The 24,699-nt window shown below is 38.9% G+C and overlaps 1 protein-coding gene and 1 pseudogene across 1 annotated transcript; both read right to left on the bottom strand.

The window, feature by feature from the left end:
- Positions 1 to 1,544: 1,544 nt before the first annotated feature.
- LOC110912216 (bifunctional dihydrofolate reductase-thymidylate synthase) lies at positions 1,545 to 6,701 on the bottom strand. Its single transcript, XM_022156897.2, has 4 exons — positions 6,436 to 6,701; positions 2,376 to 2,898; positions 1,977 to 2,297; positions 1,545 to 1,782 (listed from the first exon to the last, which is right to left on the bottom strand). The coding sequence occupies exons 2-3, from the start codon at positions 2,855 to 2,857 to the stop codon at positions 2,015 to 2,017; spliced, it is 765 nt and encodes a 254-aa protein (XP_022012589.1). The 5' UTR covers positions 2,858 to 2,898; positions 6,436 to 6,701; the 3' UTR covers positions 1,545 to 1,782; positions 1,977 to 2,014.
- Positions 6,702 to 9,171: 2,470 nt separating this feature from the next.
- Positions 9,172 to 13,179, bottom strand: LOC110912217 (annotated as a pseudogene).
- Between the last annotated feature and the right edge of the window lie 11,520 nt (positions 13,180 to 24,699).

The raw sequence follows: 24,699 nt of genomic DNA, 5'->3' as shown, positions 1-24,699 counted from the left end.
ATATATATATATATATATATATATATATATATATATATATATATATATATATATATATATATAGTGGGGATCCTACGGAAAGTGTGTTTTTCCTAAAAAGTGTAAAAAGTCATAAAACACAATAATTTCAGGCATAAAACACATCTAAAACTCACAAATAATAGAATGAATATTACTAAAACACCATATTCAAACTCTAATAGTCCATAAAAACTTCAAACACACACTATGAATATAAAACACACAATGCTAAACAACATAAAACACAATAATATTTGTCATTCCACAATCAGAGCCTTAACATCTAAAACACAACACAAAACCCACATACATGATGTTTTAGTAATCTTCATCACATTATTTGTGGGTTTTTGGTGTGTTTTATGGTTGACATTATGGTGTTGTATGACTTTTTACACTTTTTAGGAAATTTGGACTTTCTGGCCAACTCCTATCCTATATATATATATATATATATATATATATATGGAGAAGATCATGCGAGAACCACCTCTTATTGCGAGAACCGCGAGAACCAATGTGAACACAACCAAAAATGCCTAAAAATAGCTAAAAATAGCTAAAAATCACACAAAAATTTTTTTTAATATTTTTTATATAAAAATCGCTACTTTTCGAAGTCAAAAAAATTAAAAAAAAAATTTAATTTTTTTTTGCCACTAAAAGTAGCGATTTGAGCATAAAAAATATTTAAAAAAATAAAAATTTTTAGATTTTTTTTTTTTTGATTTTTTTTAGATTTTTTTTAGATTTTTTTAGGTTTTTTGGGGGTTTAGTTTTTAGCATTTTAGCTTGGGGGGGTTGGGGGGGGGGGGGGGTTTAGGTTTTTGGGGGTGGGGGAGGGGGGTTTAGGTTTTTTTTAGAAGGGGGGGGTGGTTAGGTTTTTTTCAGGTTTTTTGGGGGTTTTAGTTTTTAGCATTTAGCTTGAGGGGGGGGTAGGTTTTTTTAGCTATTTTAGGTTGTGTTCACATTGGTTCTCGCGGTTCTCGCAATAAATAGAGTTCTCGCATGAGCCCCTCCCTATATATATATGTAGGGGGCTGCTAGAATGAGAACCACCTCGAGTTGTAAGAACCGCGAGAACTACTTAATCCGGGGCGAGGTGGACCAATTTTTTTTTCAAAAACGTAGATGCATGTATTATAAACACATTCGTAAAAAAATTAAAAAAAAATGCCGTGCGAGGTGGACCAAGTTTGGTGTTTTTTAATTTTTTTTCTTTTTTCTTTTTTTTTTCACCAAACTTGTGGTGTAAAAAACTACACCCCACGGAGCGCCGTTCGCCATGATTTTTTACGGCTGTGTTTATAATATACACATCTACTTGTAAAAAAAAAAATCATGGCGAACGGCGCTCCGTGGGGTGTAGTTCTCGCGGTTCTTACAACTCGGGGTGGTTCTCATTCTAGCGGCTCCCTATATATATATATATATATATATTTGTAAGTAATAAATATATTATTAAAAATAAAAGAAATATTAACTGGCTGGAATGGAGAAATTTTCCGTTTATGAGAGGGAACGGATAAAAAGGGTTGAAATATTTGAAATTCTTCACATTTTGATAATTATTTAAACAAAAGTAGTTAAATGTCTGCTGTTAATAATATCCCATTCCCATGTTTGCAAAATTTTCATGTAAAGAGCCCATTTTAATGATCATGGGCCGGGCTGTAAAGCCCTTTTTAAATATATGTTAGCATTAACAAACTTGGGTTCTTCAGTCACTGCTATAGAAACTCATTTCATGTTCCAAATTACCTACAAAATGAGTAAATTTGGATGCATTAGTCACTCACTCAACTTTGCATGAGATGATTATGAAAGAATACAAGGCTTTCAAGAACAACAAATCATTAAACTTTCCAGTGAAATTGACAAATGATTCAGTATAAATTTAGTATAATAATTAACAAATCAAGATTGTCATTCTTGCTAAATGATACAACAATTACCTTAAATAAGTTGTTTGTTCTACAAGCTATTTGTCACTTCAATCTTTTTGGTGAGGATACATGAACTCTTCATGTTTGTCAAAAATAATCTTTGGCAAGAAAGCAAAATTCTCGAGCTTTAATTTATTTGAGTCCGAAGAACTGCAAACACGAACATAGGACACAAAACGATAACTTATATCATTCTCTGTAACCGGTAAAGATGAACACCAGGGACGGAAAAAAGAAAGATCAACACGAGGTATGAAAGTATCACAATCGATATTCGCATCGATTTCAGTCATGTGGATAGCTTCACAACCTGGACCATTCATAGCTTCCCTGTACCAAATATATAATATTAATCAAAGATACACAGACTCGAACGTATAACGTCATTCTAACCAAGATATGTTTTACCTTAATATTTGTCCCCCTCCTATAACGAACACTTTATCTATCTCCGAAGAATAAGGGGAAGATGCTAATAGTTCCAAAGCAGAAGGAATGCTCCCACATGTAACAACATTCTCGGAAGTGGCAACGTTGCAGGTCGTTGACCGAGTCAACACAACATTAAGGCGACCAGAAAGCGGTCGATATTGAAGCGGGATGCTATCCCATGTTTTTCTCCCCATGATAACAGCATTCTTTTTGGTGGGACCGGATGTACTCGTTGTTATCTCTTTGAAAAACTTGAGATCAGAAGGCAGTTTCCATGGTAAGTTGCCGTTTTTCCCGATTCCCATATCGCGAGTTGCAGCAACTACCACTTGGTAAGTCCTTTGTGAATCAGGGTGCATGTTACAATCTTTCATAATTGAATACTCTCTGAACACACGTGAAGAGGTTGACAGCACACCGTTAAAGTTGTGTTTGTTGACGATCCTAGAGGAAAACATAACCAAACAAGCCTGCCTACAATTCACCTAACGTCGAGTACCTGTATAGTTCATGAGAAAAATGCTTAGACTACTGGAATAAGATGTACCATATGTGACAAATCGATAGAACTATGTAAAATTACAATGCTTATTATTCAAAATATAGATCCTTAGAAAACAAACATCATCCAATATAACCTTAGTTATCTTACTCTAGTTTGGATTCATTCTTGAAGAATGAAGATCATAATAATCACTGAAAGGGACATTAATTAAGGCTGTTCAAATAGCTTGATCCTCGCTTGAAAAAAAACTTGATCGAAATTGGGTCGTTTACAAACCGTGCCAGCTCAGCTCAGCTCGAACTATTTTATACTTTAATTTATTATAGAGACATACACACACAATTGTTTGTCAGTGGCAGCTGCTTTGGGTCGGTCTACTCGTCACTGTAAGACGGTAAAATACTGAATGATCTTATTGAATGGTTGAGTTACAATATATAGACATCATAACAAAACCCTAACAACCTAATGAGCCCGTGAGCTACTATCTAATACTCTCCCGCAGTCCGAGCGGAAGGAAACCAGAAGCTTGGACTGGGAAAACAAAAACATAGAAATAATTATAATAAGATAAACGATAAACGTGCTTCAATCGATTCAAAGAATCCAAACGTTTGCCAACAAATCTGTATTTTGCTTCATTTTGCCATCCATAGTTTTCAATGACCGATCCCATAATCCTGCAAGAGGCGTTCAATGCAGCGGCGCATCGGCTACGAAATAGAAACCTAACTAACTAGCAGCGCGGCGGCAGACCGTAGTCTTGTCGGCGGCACAGCGTGGACCGAAGTCCAATGAGCGGCGGATCAAAGTCAGCAACAATAGAAAGGAACCGTAGTTCAATAAGCGGCGGACCGAAGTCGGCGGCAATAATGGGGACCGTGGTCCGATAAGCGGCGGACCGAAGTCTGCGGCAATAAAATGAAAGCAAAAGAGAGCGGCGACGGAGCGGCAACAAGGCGCTACTTGAGGTGTACGTTGAGTGAGTGGCATGGTGGCTGATGGTGCCGTGGCACATCAAAATACTTGTGTTAGCCATGAAACACGAACCGGGCATGGAGAAAACCTTAAAATTGCAAGACAAAGGCCAAAAATTAGTTCGACGTGGATGAGGCGGAATGTTGCTTCTTCTTGAGAACCAATAATTAATTCAAATTAGTTCTATGCCAAACAACAGTGGGGGATGGACGAAAATAATGCAAATTAACTTTGTCTTTTTGTGCAAACAATGGTTGGATGGAGCAAAAGGTGCGGCTAATAAAGTGTAAACGGACAATGGCGGTTTTGATACTTGTGTCGAAAAAAGATTTAGGATAAGTGCTTTGGATCTTGTATCGACAGTGAAGCTTTATTGGAACGGAAACTAAAAATAGAAAAACGAAATTGAAAATCGAAGGTGGGACAGGGCGGCGGCGGTGGCGGCACACCACCCTGTCTAGGGTTTGCACCTGGTGGCGACGACTAGGGTTTGTATTTTTTTTTTGTGGCGGCGAGGCGGAAATGGTATAGAGCCTAGGCTGGCTCTGATACCATGTAAGACGGTAAAATACTGAATGATCTTATTGAATGGTTGAGTTACAATATATAGACATCATAACAAAACCCCAACAACCTAATGAGCCCGTGAGCTACTATCTAATAGTCACTCCGTAGAACGATAGTTTTTTATATCATAACTGTCCTAATTTTAGCCTGATACCCAATCCTAACTACTAAGTAGTAACCACTTGCTAGGAGATGTTCAAATAGCCAGTGGCTCGAAAAAAGCTTGAAAAGGGGTCGCTCAAGCAGACCCCAACTCGGCTCGGTCCTGCTCATGAACAACTAAGAATAACCCTAACAATAATCATGTTGGAAATGCACATCCAAACACCCCCTTTTGAACATTATTGAGTAACCTTTCTATTTGCTCTAACACTGCGTCCCGAGTTTTTTAAACGAAAGAAAAGAATGGAAAGAGAATTAATGAGAGAAAAGAAAGGGAGGGGAAGGGAAAGATATAATATGATTTCGTGTTCCCGAGTTCAAAGGAAAGGAAAGAAAAATAAAGATTTTATGTGTTCCCGAGTTGAAAGGAAAAGAAAAGACAGTTGCAATTTTACAACAATACCCTTAGGATTTCTTATATGAAATAACATCATCTGTTTCCATTGGCACTTTTGTTTCTCAAAAAGTGGCAAAAAAATCCACCTGCTGATATGCTCACAAAACACAAAAAGGAAAAAAAAAACAACAACAAAGAGATAATGAACCAAACTCAAAATCGAACAGAAAGGCTGTTTTAAAACAGCAAGAAAAAAACAATTTAAAACAAGGGCAACATGCGGTGTTTTTATCTCATGTCTTAGTGTTTACGAAACACACACTTAGACAACCCGTAATGTATATATGTGTGGGCCCTCGGGGCCAAAAGTGAAATTGCACTAATTTTGACGTTATTTTATTAATTTCGTGAACATAACATTAAAAGCGGCAGACGTAATCATGCATCATGTGGTGGCATTGACAGCCGAAAGACAAAAGGGTACATGCACTAACACCATCACCCTCTCCCATCACCTACATCACTTACCAACACCATCACCTTCATCATCCAAATCCGACTCCTGAACCCGACTCCCACCACCCGTCCCACCCGACGCTTTACTCGCCACGGTCTCAAAAACCCGAGCCGAGCCGAACCCATCTCTATCTGACAAACCCGAACCGCCCCAAATAACCTCTCGGGCAACTCCTCCTCCTCTTGAACCTCAACAACAAACCCCATATCAATCGTAACCGCAGTCACACACCCTAACACCAGGTGCAAAATAGCTTTTCCTAACAAACACGCGGAATAGTTTCCAACCGTCGCCTAAAATAAATATAACTAGATTTGGCAGTTTCAACCCATTGTGTTATAACGGGTCAAATTTGTAAGCCTAAAATATTAGCTAAAAAAGAAACAGATCAAACTTCCAGTCTAAAACTCACTCCACAGTCAAGCATTTACAACTTCATATATTGTTATATCCAAGATCTTGAATATTCAAAGCATTAAACACAGTTTTAATCTAATAAAGTTTAAGCTTAATTAATAAAGTTAAGCTTAATTCATGAAAATGACCGACAAAACAACAAATTCACCATCTTCAGAATGCTCGTTTCGACCCGTTTCTATTTGCTCTCCTTTTGTTCATTTTTTTTGTATAATTTCAAAATAAATAAGCATAAGCAAAAATCTACAAAAGTTTGTCAACAAACACCTATAGTTGTATCTTTAAGATAGCAAATCCCAAGGTAAATGCAGCAATCTGAAAGCACAACTTCAACAAAACTAAAAAAAATGTTTAAATTTTATAATCACTGCTTCTGATAACACATGCAAAATCGCAAATGAGGGCAAACTAGTTGAATCGATTTTGTTAATCTGATTTTGACCAGTTAAATACATGATAATCTTCAATTAAATTTAGGGAATTCTATGGAGCCCTAGTCTAAGAAATGATCGCAAATGAAATGAAACGTTTAAGAATAAAGTTATGATGATACCTTCACCGGAAAAGGATGATAATCGAAGATGCGTCGCTGATGAAGTGATGATGTTCAGTTGTTCAGACGGCGGAGGGTGGGGGGTTTGTGGCGGAGGAGACGACAGAGAAGGCGGAGACGGTGAGGGGTTTTGTGGCGGAGGAGACGGCGGAGATTGGAGCGTCGCTGATGAAGTGATGATGTTCAGTCGCTCACGTTCATGACTTCCGGTGTCCAAGAACGTAAACGAACTTCACATTTAGCGAAAAGTTTGTGAATCGTTCGGCGGTAAGTTTGTTTGTGTTCCTTTGTTTATTAAACAAACGAACATGAACATGAAATTTTGTTCTTTTAGCTCAATGAACAAACATGAACAAAGGTCGCGTTCGTTCATTTATGGTCGTTAACGTTCGGTAACTTGTTCATTTGTGTTCAATTGTTTATTAGTGTTTTGTTTTTATATTTTATTTAAATATTACAAAATCCCGACAAATAAAATATTTAGTAAGTGTAAGTGTATAATATGATCTATTCATGAACGTGTTTTTGTGTTTGTTTGTTTCCATTTGTATTCATCAACATTTGTTTTCATTTGTTGCCTCTAATTAACAAACGAACACGAACATGTTTATTTCCTTAACAAACGAATACGAACATAAAATCTCGTTCGGTAAGTGTTTATGAACCGTTCGTGAACATATATATTCTTTATCAAACGAACACGAACAAGGTCCCGTTCGTGTTCGTTTGGTTCGTTTGCAGCCCTAGACCAAGAGTTTCTACTTTTAAGTGACCCACTTTGACCCGCTTGCCTAATTTATTTGACCCAAAACAATCCATTGTAGTTTTTAAATGGTTAAAACTGACCCATATAATAGTTTTTGGGTCAGATTTGCCCCCTCTAATAAAAATTGTTCTCTAGTGGACAAATGGAGAAACGGCCAGGTTTGTTGGTCCTGCGTCGGCCTCTTTATGGGGTCGAGAATTAGATCAGTGTTAAGCTTTATAGTATTTGGGTCACTCTAACCTAAACATTGTATTCATCATTAAGAGAGAATCATATCATACTCACCCCCCCCCCCCACACCCACACCCACCAAACCCATAAGTAGATTAGAACCGAATTTGAATAATGAATTCGAATTTTGAATAACCAGATAATTAACCACTACCTCAATGATGTTTTGTACATACATTGGTTTTTTTTCTTGCACTTTTGATTATACTTGCTTACATGATTTGTTTAAATTAAAGAAAATAAAAATCCGTGATTTCCAACTGTTTCGAAACTCTCTATACTTGAACTCTTCGAACATACAACACTTGTATTTTTAAGAGTAAAATGCACGAATAGTCCATGTGGTTTTGCAAAATAACACCTATAGTCCCCAACTTTTGGAAATTACATTGGTGCTCCCTGTGGTTTGATAGTTTGTTACTCGGATAGTCCCTGGAGTGGATGACAGTTAGTTTTCTCCGTTAAGTGGATGTGAAATGACAATTTTACCCTTCATCTTCTCCACTCTATAACCCAGCCCCACCCACCTCCACATTTCTCTCTGTTTCCCACCATTAATCACCAACCACCACCGCCTCTATCACCACTCCGCACCACCGTCATCACCATTAATGCCTCTGTCACCACTCCCCACCACCACTGCCGCCATTCCCTTCCACCACTCCCCAACTATTTATTCAGCTTACCAAGATTGTCTAGATTGTATCTTCAAGATAACGAACTAATCGGTCACCTTCGAAATAGTTATCCCTCGAATCTTGTTTATTTGGATGTTTCGATTAATGGGCTTTCAGGTGAGCTGCCTGATTTCTTTCACACCTTTTTGAATTTGACTTATTTTGTAGCTTATTCGAATAATTTTGTTGGTGGGTTACCCTTTTCACTTGTAAATTCTGGCAGTATTTCTAGGTTGATATTAAGAAACAATTCTTTTTCTGGTTTAATTGATCTTAACTGTTCGTTGATGATAAACCTCGTCTTTTTTTATTTGGCTATTAACAAGTTTTCAGGAGCGATTCCTGATAATTTTTCCGCTTTTTCATCGTTAAAAACCATATATCTTGATGGGAATAAGCTCACGGGTTGAATCCCGGAAAGCTTTAAAAGATTTAACTCTTTATCTCTTCTTTCCATCTCAAGCTTGAACTTGAAAAACCTTTCTGTTTCACTCTAAATTCTCCAACAATGCCAAAATCTTACCACTTTGGTCCTTAAACGCAGCTTTGTCAACAAAGAAATGCCATCCATTGCTAACCTACGATTTAAAATGCTTAAGAATCTTGTGGGAAGTGGTGGAAGGGGATGGCGGCATTGGTGGTGGGGAGTGGTGACAGAGGCGGTGGTGGTGATGACGGTGGTGGGGAGTGGTGACAGGGGCGGTGACAGTGGTGGTTGGTGGTGGGGGTGGGTTATAGAGTGGAGAAGAAGGGTAAATTTGTCATTTCACATCCACTTAACTGAGAAAACTAACCGTCATCCACTCCAGGGACTATCCGAGTAACAAACTATCAAACCACAGGGAGCACCGGTGTAATTTCCAAAAGTTAGGGACTATAGGTGTTATTTTACAAAACCACAGGGACTATCCGTGCATTTAACTCTATTTTTAATTTGATTAATCACTCAAACCAACTACTTGTGGTTGGTCATTTTTTAAACCAAATACTTTTTTCTATTAATTATAAGAGTGAGATATTTATGCAAAAATCAAATATACCTCAAAAGATTTTGTTTTGAGATGATGAAAAGCAACCAGTGATGACGACTTTGGTTGCAAATATTACAAGAAGAAAATGACTTCAAAATGACTCCCTTATTTCTTGCTTCTTTCAAGTTACAAAATGAACCAAAAAACACAGATTTTCCATACAGAAGATAATTATTTCTCATTTAAAGTCTTGTCAAAAACCTTTGTCCGACAGAAATTCTAGTTGACAACATCAAGAACGAGCTTGCGGGACTTGAGCACTGACCACCTCAAACGCCTATAGTATGCAGCTTGAAGCAGTGCCAGTGATAGTACAAAGATCCACTTGAATCCCATCTGCAAAACCCACCCAAAATCAATATCATTATTCTACGTGATTCAAAGTTACAAGTATGCCCTTGAGCTGAAATACGATGTTGTTTGTAGTAGAGCTGATTATCAGGTTCTGCAATTGAGAAAAAGCTCTAAATAATTGAAGGATTTAGAAGCGTTTACCAGTTTCCTTTCTTCCATTTCTGGTTCCGCAGCCCAGCTTAAAAACGACACGATGTCTTTTCCCATCTATAAAAATTACACAAAAAGAAACTGAATTTCAAATAAATAAATTATATGAAATGACTTTCATCGGCAAGATAAGAAACATATAACCAACCTGAGCCTCTGTTGCAGGAGTACCGTCTTCATACTCAACAGCACCGTCGTTAAGCATTTTAGGCATCGCAATAGCGCCCCCGGGGAAATAAGGATTATAGTGCAGACCTTCCCTAATCTGCATTTTATTTGTCAGTTAGGTAGGCATGTAAACGAACCGAACGAACACAAACAAAGCCATGTTTGTGTTTGTTCGTTTAACTTTAGCCGAACACGAACACGAACATATATTTTGTTTGTTCATGTTCGTTTATTAAGAAAATGGGAATGTTCGTGTCCGCTTAAAGTTAAAACCTAAACGAACAGTTCCCGAATGTAAACGATCATAAATAAACAAACTTAAACGAGCATAATTTAACAAACAATAAACAACATAATTGAACAAACATTAGTGAGCACAAATGAACATAAATACATAATTGATTAAGCATAAACGAACATAAAGTAGCTTTAATATATTTTAGTAATTAATTACGATGAACTCCATTGGAAAACACATTTTATTACTAAAAAGCTCCTTTACCAATTAGTTGTATTTATATAAGTAGTTAGAAAGTTCATTTCATGTTTAATATTTATATAAATATAACTACTTATGTATTTAAATTAAAACGAACATAAACGAATGGACATAAACAAATGTAAATAAACGAACATAAATGAATGAGCATAAACGAACGTTCACGAACTTAAATGAACGAAAAAAAAATCGTGTTTTCATGTTCGTGCGTTTAATTAAATGAACAAAAAAATTGTGTTCTCGTTCGTTCGTTTATTAAATAAACGAACATAAACGAACTTCCCACCGAACAAGTTCACGAACAGTTCATGAACGTTCGGTTCATTTACAGGCCTACAGTTAGGTGGACGGTAAAAGAGAAAAAAATGTGGTGTGAATTTACTACTCACCGAAACGCCAGCTGGTGGGTCGCGGTAGCCAGTCAGAAGTGCGAATACATAGTTCTGTCCATTGTGACGAGCCTGAAAGAGCGGAATGTAAGCACTTGTAGAAAAGACGACAATACCCTTAAAGCTCCAAGTATGATTCATGGCTTACTTTGGTGATAAGGCTCAAGTCCGGAGGATAGGCCCCACCGTTAGCAAATCTAGCAGCTTGCTCGTTCGCATACGGTTGAGGAAATCGGTCACTGAGCTTGCCGGGGCGAGTAAACATCTCACCTTCATCATTAGGACCATCAACCACCTCGATTTCGGCAGCCATAGCTTTTGTTTCCTCTTCTGTATACGCAACGCCCACCAAGTCACGATATGAAATCAAACCCATTGAATGGCATGATGCACACACTTGTGTGTACACTTGGTGACCACGTCGGATCCTGACAAAAAAAACAAGTGTCATTTCCTCATATTGATTAACGGGTCGATACGGGTTGCGTAATATGTTAAACAGACTTACGAAGCATGGTCATATGAACTGAGAATGCCTTCGTGGGGCCAAGGATAGCTTGGAGACTCGAGACCATGTTCGGCCTCATCAGCGGAAGCTATTGTTGTGAAACTCAAAAGCCCTGAAACACCTGCTCCGAGAAGTGCTATTGCTCTCAGGGACTTCATTCATGGCGGAAGCTTCTTGATCCTTCTTTGTTATTAGCGATGACAAAACTGGAGGAGCCTAAATTTTTTATAAGTTGTAAGTGATTGCAGCCACCAGTAATTGAAATATAAAGATAAGGCAAGACAAGACATGAATAAAGTCTTTAAACCAAGATGATCCAAACAAGAATAACGCTTACAGAGGTTTGAGAATGAAGTCTGCTCCTCAGCAAGTGGTAAATTCCCCTACCACCAGCCATTTAAGCCAATTTCCTGTAAATACATGCATCACAATTCAAAGTTAACTCCTATACGGAAACCCTGCATCGAGTGCCAATTTCACACCCAAATCTATAACATCACATCATAGTCGTCAATAGCGAATAGTGGTAAATAGCAACAAGCTATCTATATGCTACGTAGAGATAGAGACGAAATAGCGCCCGCCATAGTTGTTAAAAGCCATCGCCCCTTGCGCCTAGGCCCATTTTTCAGGCGAGGCGAGGCAGTTGCGCCTTGAGTCGAGGAAATTGCGCTTTAATTCTCCAGGTGATGGTTCAGGCACACATTCCGGCAAGATTCCTAGATTCTGGAGAGTTTCCGGCCAAATTCTCTACATTCCAACAAGATTCTAGCCAGATTTCTACTATTATCTAGGGAAAACTATTTTTCTACACTAATATACTAATATTTTATGACTTTTGGTACTAAATAGATGATATAAAGTGTTATATAATAGATTTTGTTTATTTTATTTGAAGAATAGTATTCTTTTTCTTATACATAATATATTTTTTTATTTTTTTCATTATGCGCTTTATTTTTCTCAGGCCCTTGCTTTTTTTGCGCTTTGCGCCTAGGTCCAAGGCGAGGCCTATGCGCCTTGAGTGCGCCTAGCGCCTTTAATAACAATGGCACCTGCCATTTCATGTTTAGCAATTAAGTGGTAGAAATGTTTTACATGTATATTTTTATCAAAAATACGCTTTCACTAACCATCTGTCCATCTAAATGCTCTTCTTTTTCAATCGTGAAAAAAAAAACCCTAATGAGCATCGCTGTCTATATTTATCAAAAAATAGAAAAATAAACTTACAGAAATGTCGCTATTTGTCGCTAAACACTCGATAGCGCCATATGGGCGCATCGCTATGTAGCACGCTATAGCCGCTATTGACAAGTGACAACTATGCGTTACATATTCATTGGCTCCAACATAATAAATCAGAAAATAGTAACACGTTTCCTCGCGCTAAAAACACACACTTCTTGGACCTCATGTGTTATTTTCAAACTTTAAACTTAGTAAGCGATTATAGATTTACACATACAACAAGCCTCCTAAAAAAATGAATCACCTGCAACTAACTATAACCAAGTGCCACGTGGAAATGCTCAATAGGCTACAACTAAAGCACATGGATCCAGTATATGAATACAATTAGCTACAGATGCCTAATTAATAAAATTTAACCTAAAATTGTAACTAAACGGAAGCTGGAATAACAAACACACAATCCGTACAACACCGATTAAAGATCTAATTACAGAAATCATAAAAAAAAAAAAAAAAAAAAAAAAAAAAAAAAACAAGAGCTATAATCAATCGACACAGAGATTGCAAAACATTTCGCACAATAAATGAACAGATTAATTTGGCAGTGGTGATAACGGGGAGCACTTACAGGGCGTCGTCGGAGAAAGTAATCGTTACCGGCGGCGTTGAACGGCCGCAGAGAGATCCAGTTTATCGATGGAGAAATGAATTAGGATGTGGAGATTATTCAATGCCCAATTAGAATTCACTTTCATCACCCACAGGCACCTGCGGTCTATCATCAGACACGGGCTTTGGGTGGGCCAAAGCTTCTTTTAGTTTAGCCCATCATCGAATATTGGGCTTCAAAACTACAGGGCCTTATTGATGAGGTTCAATAAAAGGTAATTATATATTCTTATTTGGTACTAGGTAGAGCTTGGCGTAAAAAATGGGTTTTTTTAGAAAGATAAGAAAGAATCTACACCAAGATTTGATCTAATGGTTGAAATTATAATGGTAAAATTATAAATAATGTTTACTATTAAACATATTAATTTTCTAGATTAAAGATATACATGTAATTTAACATTTTTAAATTAAGAAACTAACATTAATGCACATGCAACTTCCCTTCGTCTTTTTTAAACGTCAATAACTTTTTATACGTAACTTTTTTTTTTAAAAAAAAATTACACCATAATAACGAGCGTTTTTTTATCTTTAATATGAGTACTATATTGCTATACTTATATAGAGAAAAAAATATGTTTCGATCAGATGTTTAGTCCATGATGTTTTGTCTATGTTCATACAGTGGTGTTTTAATTGTATTGTGATTCAAAGCGTGGTGTTTTAAACACGTACTGGAAAGCGTGGTGTTTTTTTATCTACTGGATTGTAGGTTTTAAAACACCATGGTGTTTTAACATATGGAATCTGGAACATCTACTAGTATGCAGATGTAAAACACCATACATGTAACACCCCCAAAATTCCACCTGCGGAAACCCCGCGAGGCGTGTTACGCATCAGAGTTCGAGCCACCAATCACATTGAACCAATAGTAAATACTTAATAAAACATGCCATTAATTACCAATAGAAATTGTTAAACATGATATCAATTCTCAAGATGATGTGTAGCGGAAGCATGTAATAAATCGTTTAGCAATAGTTTCATGATAATAATCAAAATCAATGTATCGTTTATAAGTCAATCCAAAAGTCTCGATCCATGACCACTCCAGCACTCCCAGATAGCAAGCCCATGTTCCAAGGTTAACGACCTACAAGCATGCAAACAAGTGTGTCAGACTACGCTGGTGAGTTCAAGGTTTTGTTACCGAGTTTAGCTTACCAGATGTATATACAAAACAGTTTACCAAGTTGATTTGATGTTGTTATTACTCGATTACCGTATGTGGCGACTAGATGTGAATGCCCAACCCCAATGCCTCCAACTAGGCATTAGTCATGATGTCAAGGTATCAAACAACCTTGAATAGATGTAAGGGGTCTTATATGTACACGATGTGAATGCCCAACCCCAATGCCTCTAACTAGGCATTGGTCATGAGGTCCAGGTAATTAGTTCACGCCCGTCCTTTCGGCCCGGTGTGAGGGTGCCAAACCTAATAGCGCTATCAACTAAATACCTCGTTGCTTCTTCAGCAACACGGTAGATGTATGGGGTCTTACATGATTTATACTGTGTTCAATAACCAACATCCCAAATAAACAGTTTACCCAGTATTCCCTTTAGAAACGTTTACCAGATGTCCCAAACCACCGGGACGCATGCTTAGAAAAGAGCAGTGAACTCACCTTTGGTTTGCTCGGTATGTCACGTTTCGTTATTCGTTCCAAATGGATCAACCAAACCCTAGTGTGATTATCATAGAGCAATCAGTTTGCCGTGAACACTTATTTACACATCTTTGCACATATAAAATCATGTTTACACCTATCACGTTGATTATCCCTAATCATCCTATATGTAAATCAACTAACCATGCACGTGTCTTATCACCAATCTAAATTAACACATTCCATATATGTACACACAAACAACATTCCTTTACAACCCAGCAGCCCCGTGGCCCACTATGCTAAGTTTGTGCATGTGTGGCCCAAGTTTTACAAAACCCACAATCTAACTGAACATCATAGCCCAACCGACAGGGCCCAAGACAAATCCGTGTGTGTTTGTGTATCTGGGCTTCGATGTGCAGCCCATATTTCTTTTGGATTACCCCACCCACTATATAAACATGCATATTCGAGCACTGATAACTAGGCCGTGTACTTTAAGGCTTCGGTCCACTAACTTATATCACTAATTCACATGCAAACAATAATGACTTCACATGAAATCTCACAATTCTAATTGGACCGAATGTTTTTGAACTGACAATATGTTTCATGTGAACTGATATGTATGACTTTTATGATGTAATTGTTGCAGGCATAAATCAATATCAAGCACACATCATTGTTCAAGATTTAATAATCCGATTCCCATATATCAAGGCCAAGATGATGAAACACATGCTTCTGATCACAACAACTACTTCATTTATTGGATTATCAACCTATCGATTAGAGCATGATATTATCGAGTTCAGATCATAGTTATCCAACTCTTGCATTTTGCACGCAGTACGTCATGTGATGGTACCCATTCACGTCAAGCAATAAGAATACATATTAAAATATTGAATTAAAAAGAACTAATGGCCGACAACCCTTGCTTAAACCTGTTATATAATTGGACCTTCATAAGAATTTGGCAAGTTGTTTATTACTGGTTCAAAACAACCCACATGGGTTCACCTTTCATAAGCATTTAATGTGACAGACACTATAATTGCAACTTTGACTGATTCAACATGTTACTTAATAACATTCAGCATTCACTGATACGTAATTATCTAAGCATTAAAACATCATGGTACTCGTTATTCATGCAGCATGTCCAATTAATCAACATAACTAATTCGTTCATAACGTTATACCAAGTTACGTACACAAGAAACATATATGCACAAACGTGCTCATCGAACAATTAACTGTACAAGTGAAATCATGGTTACCTGGATACAAGAGAAGAGAGGGCTTCGATAAAAGGGGAGGAGGGGTCTGCCGTCGTAATGTATGGGTGGAGTGATGGTTGTTTAGGGTTTGCAAGGCTACATGTGTTCTTATACATAATTCACGCAAACAAGCAATTGGGAAAAAGGCTTGGACTGGTTGGGCTTAAAATTCACGAGCCGAATTAATGTGAGAGGGGTGCGGCCTTAGGCCCAAGTAGGTGGCTCAAGTTTAGGGTGCGGTTCATTTACACATAAACACAAAGCATCTAACAATTACGGTTCCTAACTTCCATAACCAACAAATATGACCATGCATCCAATTATATATATATATGTATATATATATATACCGCACACAATTAAAGTCAGGTAATTATTTAAGCAAGTTCATTCCGTGCTCACACGTTAAGCTTCGAAGGAATTAGGAAGTATTGAAAACACGGGTTGTCACATCATCCCCAACTTGAAAGAAATTTCGTCCCGAAATTTAGCACGTGGTTACTGAGGAAGCTAGTTATGTTGCGTGTTTTTCCTGGTTTTCCTGGGGTGTCACATCATCCCCCGTTGGTTTGGAATTTCGTCCCGAAATTCCGCAGTAGCTTCAGCCTCAGCAATTGTTGCACTTTTCTCAAACAACTGGGGATACTTGTTTTTCATTTGGTCTTCTCGTCCACAGGTAAACTCTGGGCCACTACAGAAGTTCCAACGAACTCGCACTATGGGTATATTGGAGTGTTTGAGAATCTTGACCTCCCGCTCCAAGATTTCCACTGGTTCCTTGACAAATCGCAACTGATCGTCGATGGTGAGCTCCTTGAAAGGAACTATGAGGGTTTCATCTAACAGACACTTCTTCAGGTTCGACCCCCGGGATATGTTGTGAACTCCACTGAGTTCTTCGGGTAAATTCAATCTGTAGGCCACCCTACCAATTCTCTCCGTATATCAAAAGGGTCAACATATCGCAGTTTGAGTTTGTCTCAAATATCAAAACGGATTACACCTTTCCAAGGTGAGACTTTTAGTAGCACTCGATCCCCAACCTGGAACTCGAGTGGTTTCCTGCGCTTATCAGCATAGCTTTTCTGGCAGTCACAAGCTGCCGCCACTCGTTGTCGCATCTGAGCAATCTTCTCTGTTGTGTCTACGACGAGTTCTGGTCCAGTGATTTAGCCGTTTCCAACTTCTGCCCAACAAAGAGATGGTTGGCACTTCCGTCCGTTCAATGCCTCGAACGGAGCAGCTTGAATGCTGGTGTGGTAACTGTTGTTATACGAAAACTCCACTAAAGGGAGGTGTCTTCCCCGAACTTTGCCGAAGTCGATTTCGCGTGCCCGAAGCATGTCTTCAAAAGTTTGGATGGTGCGTTCAGTCTGTCCATCCGTCTGCGGATGATATGTTGTGCTCATGTCTAAACGCGAGCCGAATGATTTGTGCACCGCTTGCCACAAATCAGCTGCAAGTCGTGGGTCGCGATCAGAGATAATGGAGGTTGGCACCCCGTGCCTAGCAACCACTTCTTTCAGGTAGATGACTGTAAGAGTAAAAAGAAAACTTATCCGTTTCCTTGATGGCTAGAAAGTTTGCTGGTTACGTGTGACAATCAACGATCATCCAGGTGATATTGTTTCCGTTTCGAGTTGTAAGTAGACTAGCGACCAATTCCATGACAGTCTGTTTTCGCTTTCCATATAGGTATTTCTAGTTGCTAACACTTCACCTTGACTTTCCCACAAGTCAAACATCATTCCCATACCTAGCTAGGTAGGTCGTTATGCCCGATCGCAAGAACAAAGTTTATAAATCCTAATGCCCCTCATCAAAATCCAGACGACTAGAATGTCGAAGCCGGTGCGCTTTGCTCAACACGAGTTCCCTACAGTAGCCGCATAATGAGGCCCACACTCGTTCCATGAGGTAACATATATCGTCCGACCTGCCAAAGGTTGCTTCCCCCATGCCCCGCATGGGTCAATCTTGTGAACTCCCTTCCTTCAGTTCTTCAGTTTGAACAAGGTGAATCTGGTCAGGTATGTTAGAGTGGATAGCGAGCTTCAAAGTTCGTGCATGCCCAGGTTTCACAGTCGTATTCATTCAAAAGTTCCATCCAGTGATGCCATTAACTGATTTAACTCTCTCGTAACCAGGATACACGGGAGGCCCTTGTGATCGGTCTAAGTGGTGCATTCAGTACCGTCCAAGTAATGCCTCCAATTTAAATCCAAAGACTACGGCTTCCTCCTCAGGTCGTGACTCGTGCAGTTCTTTCGGTAAATCCACTACGTGCGTCACCATCTCCTCGTGTTACATTGGCGTGTAACTGGGTCTCTGATTCGAACCATCAGGGTATACCACTAGTTCACCCGCATCCCCGCGTAAAGGCGATGTTCAGTGCATTGCAGGGTTGGGATTCGAACACTGAAAAGGCGTTCCCCTGTTTTGTCTTCCACGAGCACAGCACCCTGTTGTGCTAAAGAGATTGTTGTACCCTAGAAGGGATCTTTGGTGTTGTTCCGTCCGGAACCAGAATGGATCTTAGCGAGATCCTCGCGTATTCCCATCTCGTTGTTTATATGGCCAAAAATTGTACTTCTCGAATTCTGGAGTTACCTTTAACAAGACTTCGCGCGTAGTGGCTCCTCCCCCAGGAGCTCTAAAATAAGTTACGAATGCTGTCCATGATGTTCCTTTCTCCTGGAAATGATTTAGTACATCATCAGTAAACACGGTCAATTCATGTGGTCCATAAAGCAACTGTTGTGTTGATCAATCCAAAGGTCATGGAGTACCGTGTTGCAATGGCCGCATTGCATTCGATAATAGTTTGTTCGTTTATCAACCCTCGGTTGGGAGCTCGACCCTCGCAACTAGCCAACGGGTTGTCAATACATGGTCGAAGCGGACGGTCCTTGACTGTCATCTCACTGAGTTTCTCGATAATCAGTACACATACGACAAGGCTTAGCTTCACTGATAAAACTAGGGCTCCCCAACGCGAAAAGAGCTAGGTCCGACTAAACTTCTGTCCAACACTTCCTTTAGTATATTAGGCAGTTCTTGCAACCCTCCTGGTGCAAGACGGTAAGGCGTACAAATAATCAGAACTGCCTCTGGCGCGAGGTCGACTGAGATTCTTCTCTTCAGTTGTGGAAGTAGACCGGTAAATTCTACGGGTAGAACATCGGGAGAAATCACAGGCAGTTGGTGGATCCTCGATCCTCTTTTCCTTAACTGTAACATCAGTAACAGTTGCTATCATAGCCGGGTAATCCTTCCGTAAATACTTCTGGGTCTTCATTGCTGAAGAAGGATACGCAATTTTTTTTCCCACAGGGTATATCTGCACGATACTACCAAGAATAACAAGAATAGCAGGAGGAAGGATAACCAATCCATTCTAACTACTGCATCGAAACTACCAAGAATAGCAAGAGGAAGGTCGATGTCGAACGCTTGTCCTATAAGGTCGAGTTTGCATCCCAACAATCATATGAAGTTTAGTTGACTTGCCATCAGCCGATTCCACAACCAGTTCGGTTTCAAGAAGCATCAGGGTTAAGCAGAACAGTGACAAAGCGATTAGCTACCAAGAACATGCAGGCCACCATGTTGTTATGATCCTGGCGTTGCCCACGCCAATCCTAAATATCCTTTTGCGAGCACCACTGTCGGTGTTATTGTTACAATCACACGGATTTCTACCATACTATCATCGCTCCCTTGGTTGTTGTCGTCTTGACTTATCAACTGCCATTACATGTCGTAGGCACCTTCATTTCCATACTGTAAGCTACTATTACAAGTACCTTGATGTCACGATAGTTGTTGCTTCTAATGTTGTTGCTCGAAACAGGTCTCTACGATCCTTCACCAACGATGTCCATCTCTTCATATTTCGTGCTAAGTTCCGGGGTGCTACTCGTTGTGTTGGAAGTTACACAGTCCATATCTTGGTCGATCGTCATCGTTTACGTTTCGATTGATTCATGGAAGTCGGCCCCCATAAGTTGCTGACTAGAATTAAGGATTCGTTTAGAGTCAAATCGTTGATGTTCATTGCCAATAATTAGAGTCGTTCAAATGCTGAAATCGGTAGAGTACTACATTTGCCCATCGTTCTTACAAATTGACTGGGTAAAAACACGGTAGGTTTCCAGAGTGTTGCAGGTGTGACCGCCCTTCAGGGTCGGAGATGTGAGTATATTGAGTTCCAACAACAAAGAGAAGTGAGGGGGGAAAGAAAAGGGTATAAATCAATCATGGACGCTGCAACATCCACTCAGGGACGTTCGTACAAGCACCTAGCATTCTACTTAGTTCACTAGGCGTCCAAAGGGACGTTCAAGTAATACTCGATAGCATTGCGATTTCAAAAGGATTCAGAGAGAGGTGAGAAAGTCACATTTGAGTAGGAGACGATCTCTGTTATGACTCCTATTAGTTTGTTACGTTTCACACTGATCAATTAACAGAGCGGAACCCCTCCTTCACTTGTTAAGCCTCACTGGGACTCGCATGCACCCCACATTATTATTATGTGTGCACCCACAATAATATTGTGATTTGCATGCTCATCTCAGCTCCTCCTAACTCATGTCGAATGGTTCCCCCAACTCGAATAGTAAACAAAGAGCATCACATAACATAAGTCACGAATTTTTAGGGAATTACCACCCTATCAGTCATATAACACGTGCAAGGGATACGTAAGTTCATACTATCGTGTTTAACGTGCACCAGCATGCAATATCATATGTAAGTGTCCACTAGTTACATAGTACAATGAGTATACGAAAGACGAACCTTGCAATCTGGAGCTGAGTGTCATGATCGATCTTCGAGGTTGTTCGGTTATAGTCAGGTTTTACAAAACGTTTTAAAACCTAGTTCACTATAACCAGTGGCTCTGATACCAACTGTAACACCCCCAAAATTCCACCTGCGGAAACCCCGCGAGGCGTGTTACGCATCAGAGTTCGAGCCACCAATCACATTGAACCAATAGTAAATACTTAATAAAACATGCCATTAATTACCAATAGAAATTGTTAAACATGATATCAATTCTCAAGATGATGTGTAGCGGAAGCATGTAATAAATCGTTTAGCAATAGTTTCATGATAATAATCAAAATCAATGTATCGTTTATAAGTCAATCCAAAAGTCTCGATCCATGACCACTCCAGCACTCCCAGATAGCAAGCCCATGTTCCAAGGTTAACGACCTACAAGCATGCAAACAAGTGTGTCAGACTACGCTGGTGAGTTCAAGGTTTTGTTACCGAGTTTAGCTTACCAGATGTATATACAAAACAGTTTACCAAGTTGATTTGATGTTGTTATTACTCGATTACCGTATGTGGCGACTAGATGTGAATGCCCAACCCCAATGCCTCCAACTAGGCATTAGTCATGATGTCAAGGTATCAAACAACCTTGAATAGATGTAAGGGGTCTTATATGTACACGATGTGAATGCCCAACCCCAATGCCTCTAACTAGGCATTGGTCATGAGGTCCAGGTAATTAGTTCACGCCCGTCCTTTCGGCCCGGTGTGAGGGTGCCAAACCTAATAGCGCTATCAACTAAATACCTCGTTGCTTCTTCAGCAACACGGTAGATGTATGGGGTCTTACATGATTTATACTGTGTTCAATAACCAACATCCCAAATAAACAGTTTACCCAGTATTCCCTTTAGAAACGTTTACCAGATGTCCCAAACCACCGGGACGCATGCTTAGAAAAGAGCAGTGAACTCACCTTTGGTTTGCTCGGTATGTCACGTTTCGTTATTCGTTCCAAATGGATCAACCAAACCCTAGTGTGATTATCATAGAGCAATCAGTTTGCCGTGAACACTTATTTACACATCTTTGCACATATAAAATCATGTTTACACCTATCACGTTGATTATCCCTAATCATCCTATATGTAAATCAACTAACCATGCACGTGTCTTATCACCAATCTAAATTAACACATTCCATATATGTACACACAAACAACATTCCTTTACAACCCAGCAGCCCCGTGGCCCACTATGCTAAGTTTGTGCATGTGTGGCCCAAGTTTTACAAAACCCACAATCTAACTGAACATCATAGCCCAACCGACAGGGCCCAAGACAAATCCGTGTGTGTTTGTGTATCTGGGCTTCGATGTGCAGCCCATATTTCTTTTGGATTACCCCACCCACTATATAAACATGCATATTCGAGCACTGATAACTAGGCCGTGTACTTTAAGGCTTCGGTCCACTAACTTATATCACTAATTCACATGCAAACAATAATGACTTCACATGAAATCTCACAATTCTAATTGGACCGAATGTTTTTGAACTGACAATATGTTTCATGTGAACTGATATGTATGACTTTTATGATGTAATTGTTGCAGGCATAAATCAATATCAAGCACACATCATTGTTCAAGATTTAATAATCCGATTCCCATATATCAAGGCCAAGATGATGAAACACATGCTTCTGATCACAACAACTACTTCATTTATTGGATTATCAACCTATCGATTAGAGCATGATATTATCGAGTTCAGATCATAGTTATCCAACTCTTGCATTTTGCACGCAGTACGTCATGTGATGGTACCCATTCACGTCAAGCAATAAGAATACATATTAAAATATTGAATTAAAAAGAACTAATGGCCGACAACCCTTGCTTAAACCTGTTATATAATTGGACCTTCATAAGAATTTGGCAAGTTGTTTATTACTGGTTCAAAACAACCCACATGGGTTCACCTTTCATAAGCATTTAATGTGACAGACACTATAATTGCAACTTTGACTGATTCAACATGTTACTTAATAACATTCAGCATTCACTGATACGTAATTATCTAAGCATTAAAACATCATGGTACTCGTTATTCATGCAGCATGTCCAATTAATTAACATAACTAATTCGTTCATAACGTTATACCAAGTTACGTACACAAGAAACATATATGCACAAACGTGCTCATCGAACAATTAACTGTACAAGTGAAATCATGGTTACCTGGATACAAGAGAAGAGAGGGCTTCGATAAAAGGGGAGGGGGGGTCTGCCGTCGTAATGTATGGGTGGAGTGATGGTTGTTTAGGGTTTGCAGGGCTACATGTGTTCTTATACAAAATTCACGCAAACAAGCAATTGGGAAAAAGGCTTGGACTGGTTGGGCTTAAAATTCACGGGCCGAATTAATGTGAGAGGGGTGCGGCCTTAGGCCCAAGTAGGTGGCTCAAGTTTAGGGTGCGGTTCATTTACACATAAACACAAAGCATCTAACAATTACGGTTCCTAACTTCCATAACCAACAAATATGACCATGCATCCAATTATATATATATATATATATATATATATATATATATATATATATATATATATATATATATATATACCGCACACAATTAAAGTCAGGTAATTATTTAAGCAAGTTCACTCCGTGCTCACACGTTAAGCTTCGAAGGAATTAGGAAGTATTGAAAACACGGGTTGTCACAATACATGTAGGTTTAAAACATCATGTACAATAACCATAATATGAACATTATACTAAGAACACATTCTTGAAATGGAGGTAGTGTCTTTAATAGTTTATATAGTTATTGAATGGTGTTGTATACTTATTGAAATGGTGATTTTGTAGTGTTATTCGTAGTGCTTTTATAGAGATCTTTAAAATGGTGTTACATACTTATTAAATGGTGTTATATACTTATTGAATGGTGTTATATAATTATTGAATGATGTTATATACGTGTTGAATGGTGGTTGCAGTGTTATTCGTAGTGTTTTTATAGAGATCTTTAAAAAAAATCATGTTCCTATAAATAAGGTGGTGGTTATGGAAGGTTTTGAATTAATTGAATCAATGATAAAATTACTTGTTTACCTTTTTGAATTAATTTAAATTGAGGACACGTGTCATCTTCACAATATTTCTCACACTTTTAATCTTTTTTACAATAACGTTACCCGTAGGTACTAATTATATAATATATAATTATATAATTTCTAACATTTCTAGGCATTAGAGGTTGTATTTTGTGTTTAGTCTGTAGTTTGTGCTTTGTGATGTTGTACTTACAAATTGTTGATGCATGATGTTGCCATCTCGTGCCATATATGGTTTTCGTTTACCTGTCATCTACCTTTCTTCTTCTTTTAGTTTTCTTTTTACCCACACAACACCAAACCCTAGAGAGACAGAGTTAGAGAGAGAGAGAAGTGCTATCACACCTTGATATTTCAACAACATCGCCCGGTGGGCCCCTTCCACACCCCACTTTTTTGGGTGTGGACTGGTGGAGCCCATAAGTGCCATGTATCGAGCAATGCCCCCAGCCCAAACCCCCCCACACCCCATAGTTTTAAAGAGAGCAGCGCCGCTTTCACCCAAGATGTGTACTAGACACATATTGTAACTAGTCATAGTTGAGGGTATCTTGTGTAAATATCATTCTTGTATGAATATTCCTTATACAACCTAATTTGAAATACAATCCATCACATCCTCTTTATCAAATCTCATTTGTGTGTAATGGTGTTCCACACCCTGCCATCCCACGTGGACGCCTTTCACTCCCCTTTTCACTTTCTACGACGAGTTAATTGCCAAAATCGTCCCTAAGGTTTGGGTAGGTTTGCCATTTTCGTCTAAAATGACACTTTTGTACCAAATTGCCCCCAACGTTTGTAACTTT

Source organism: Helianthus annuus, chromosome 15 (genome assembly GCF_002127325.2).
Source record: "Helianthus annuus cultivar XRQ/B chromosome 15, HanXRQr2.0-SUNRISE, whole genome shotgun sequence".
Taxonomy (NCBI): Eukaryota; Viridiplantae; Streptophyta; class Magnoliopsida; order Asterales; family Asteraceae; genus Helianthus; species Helianthus annuus.
Note: the sequence above shows the minus strand (reverse complement) of the source record. Positions and strands in the feature narration are given on the sequence as shown.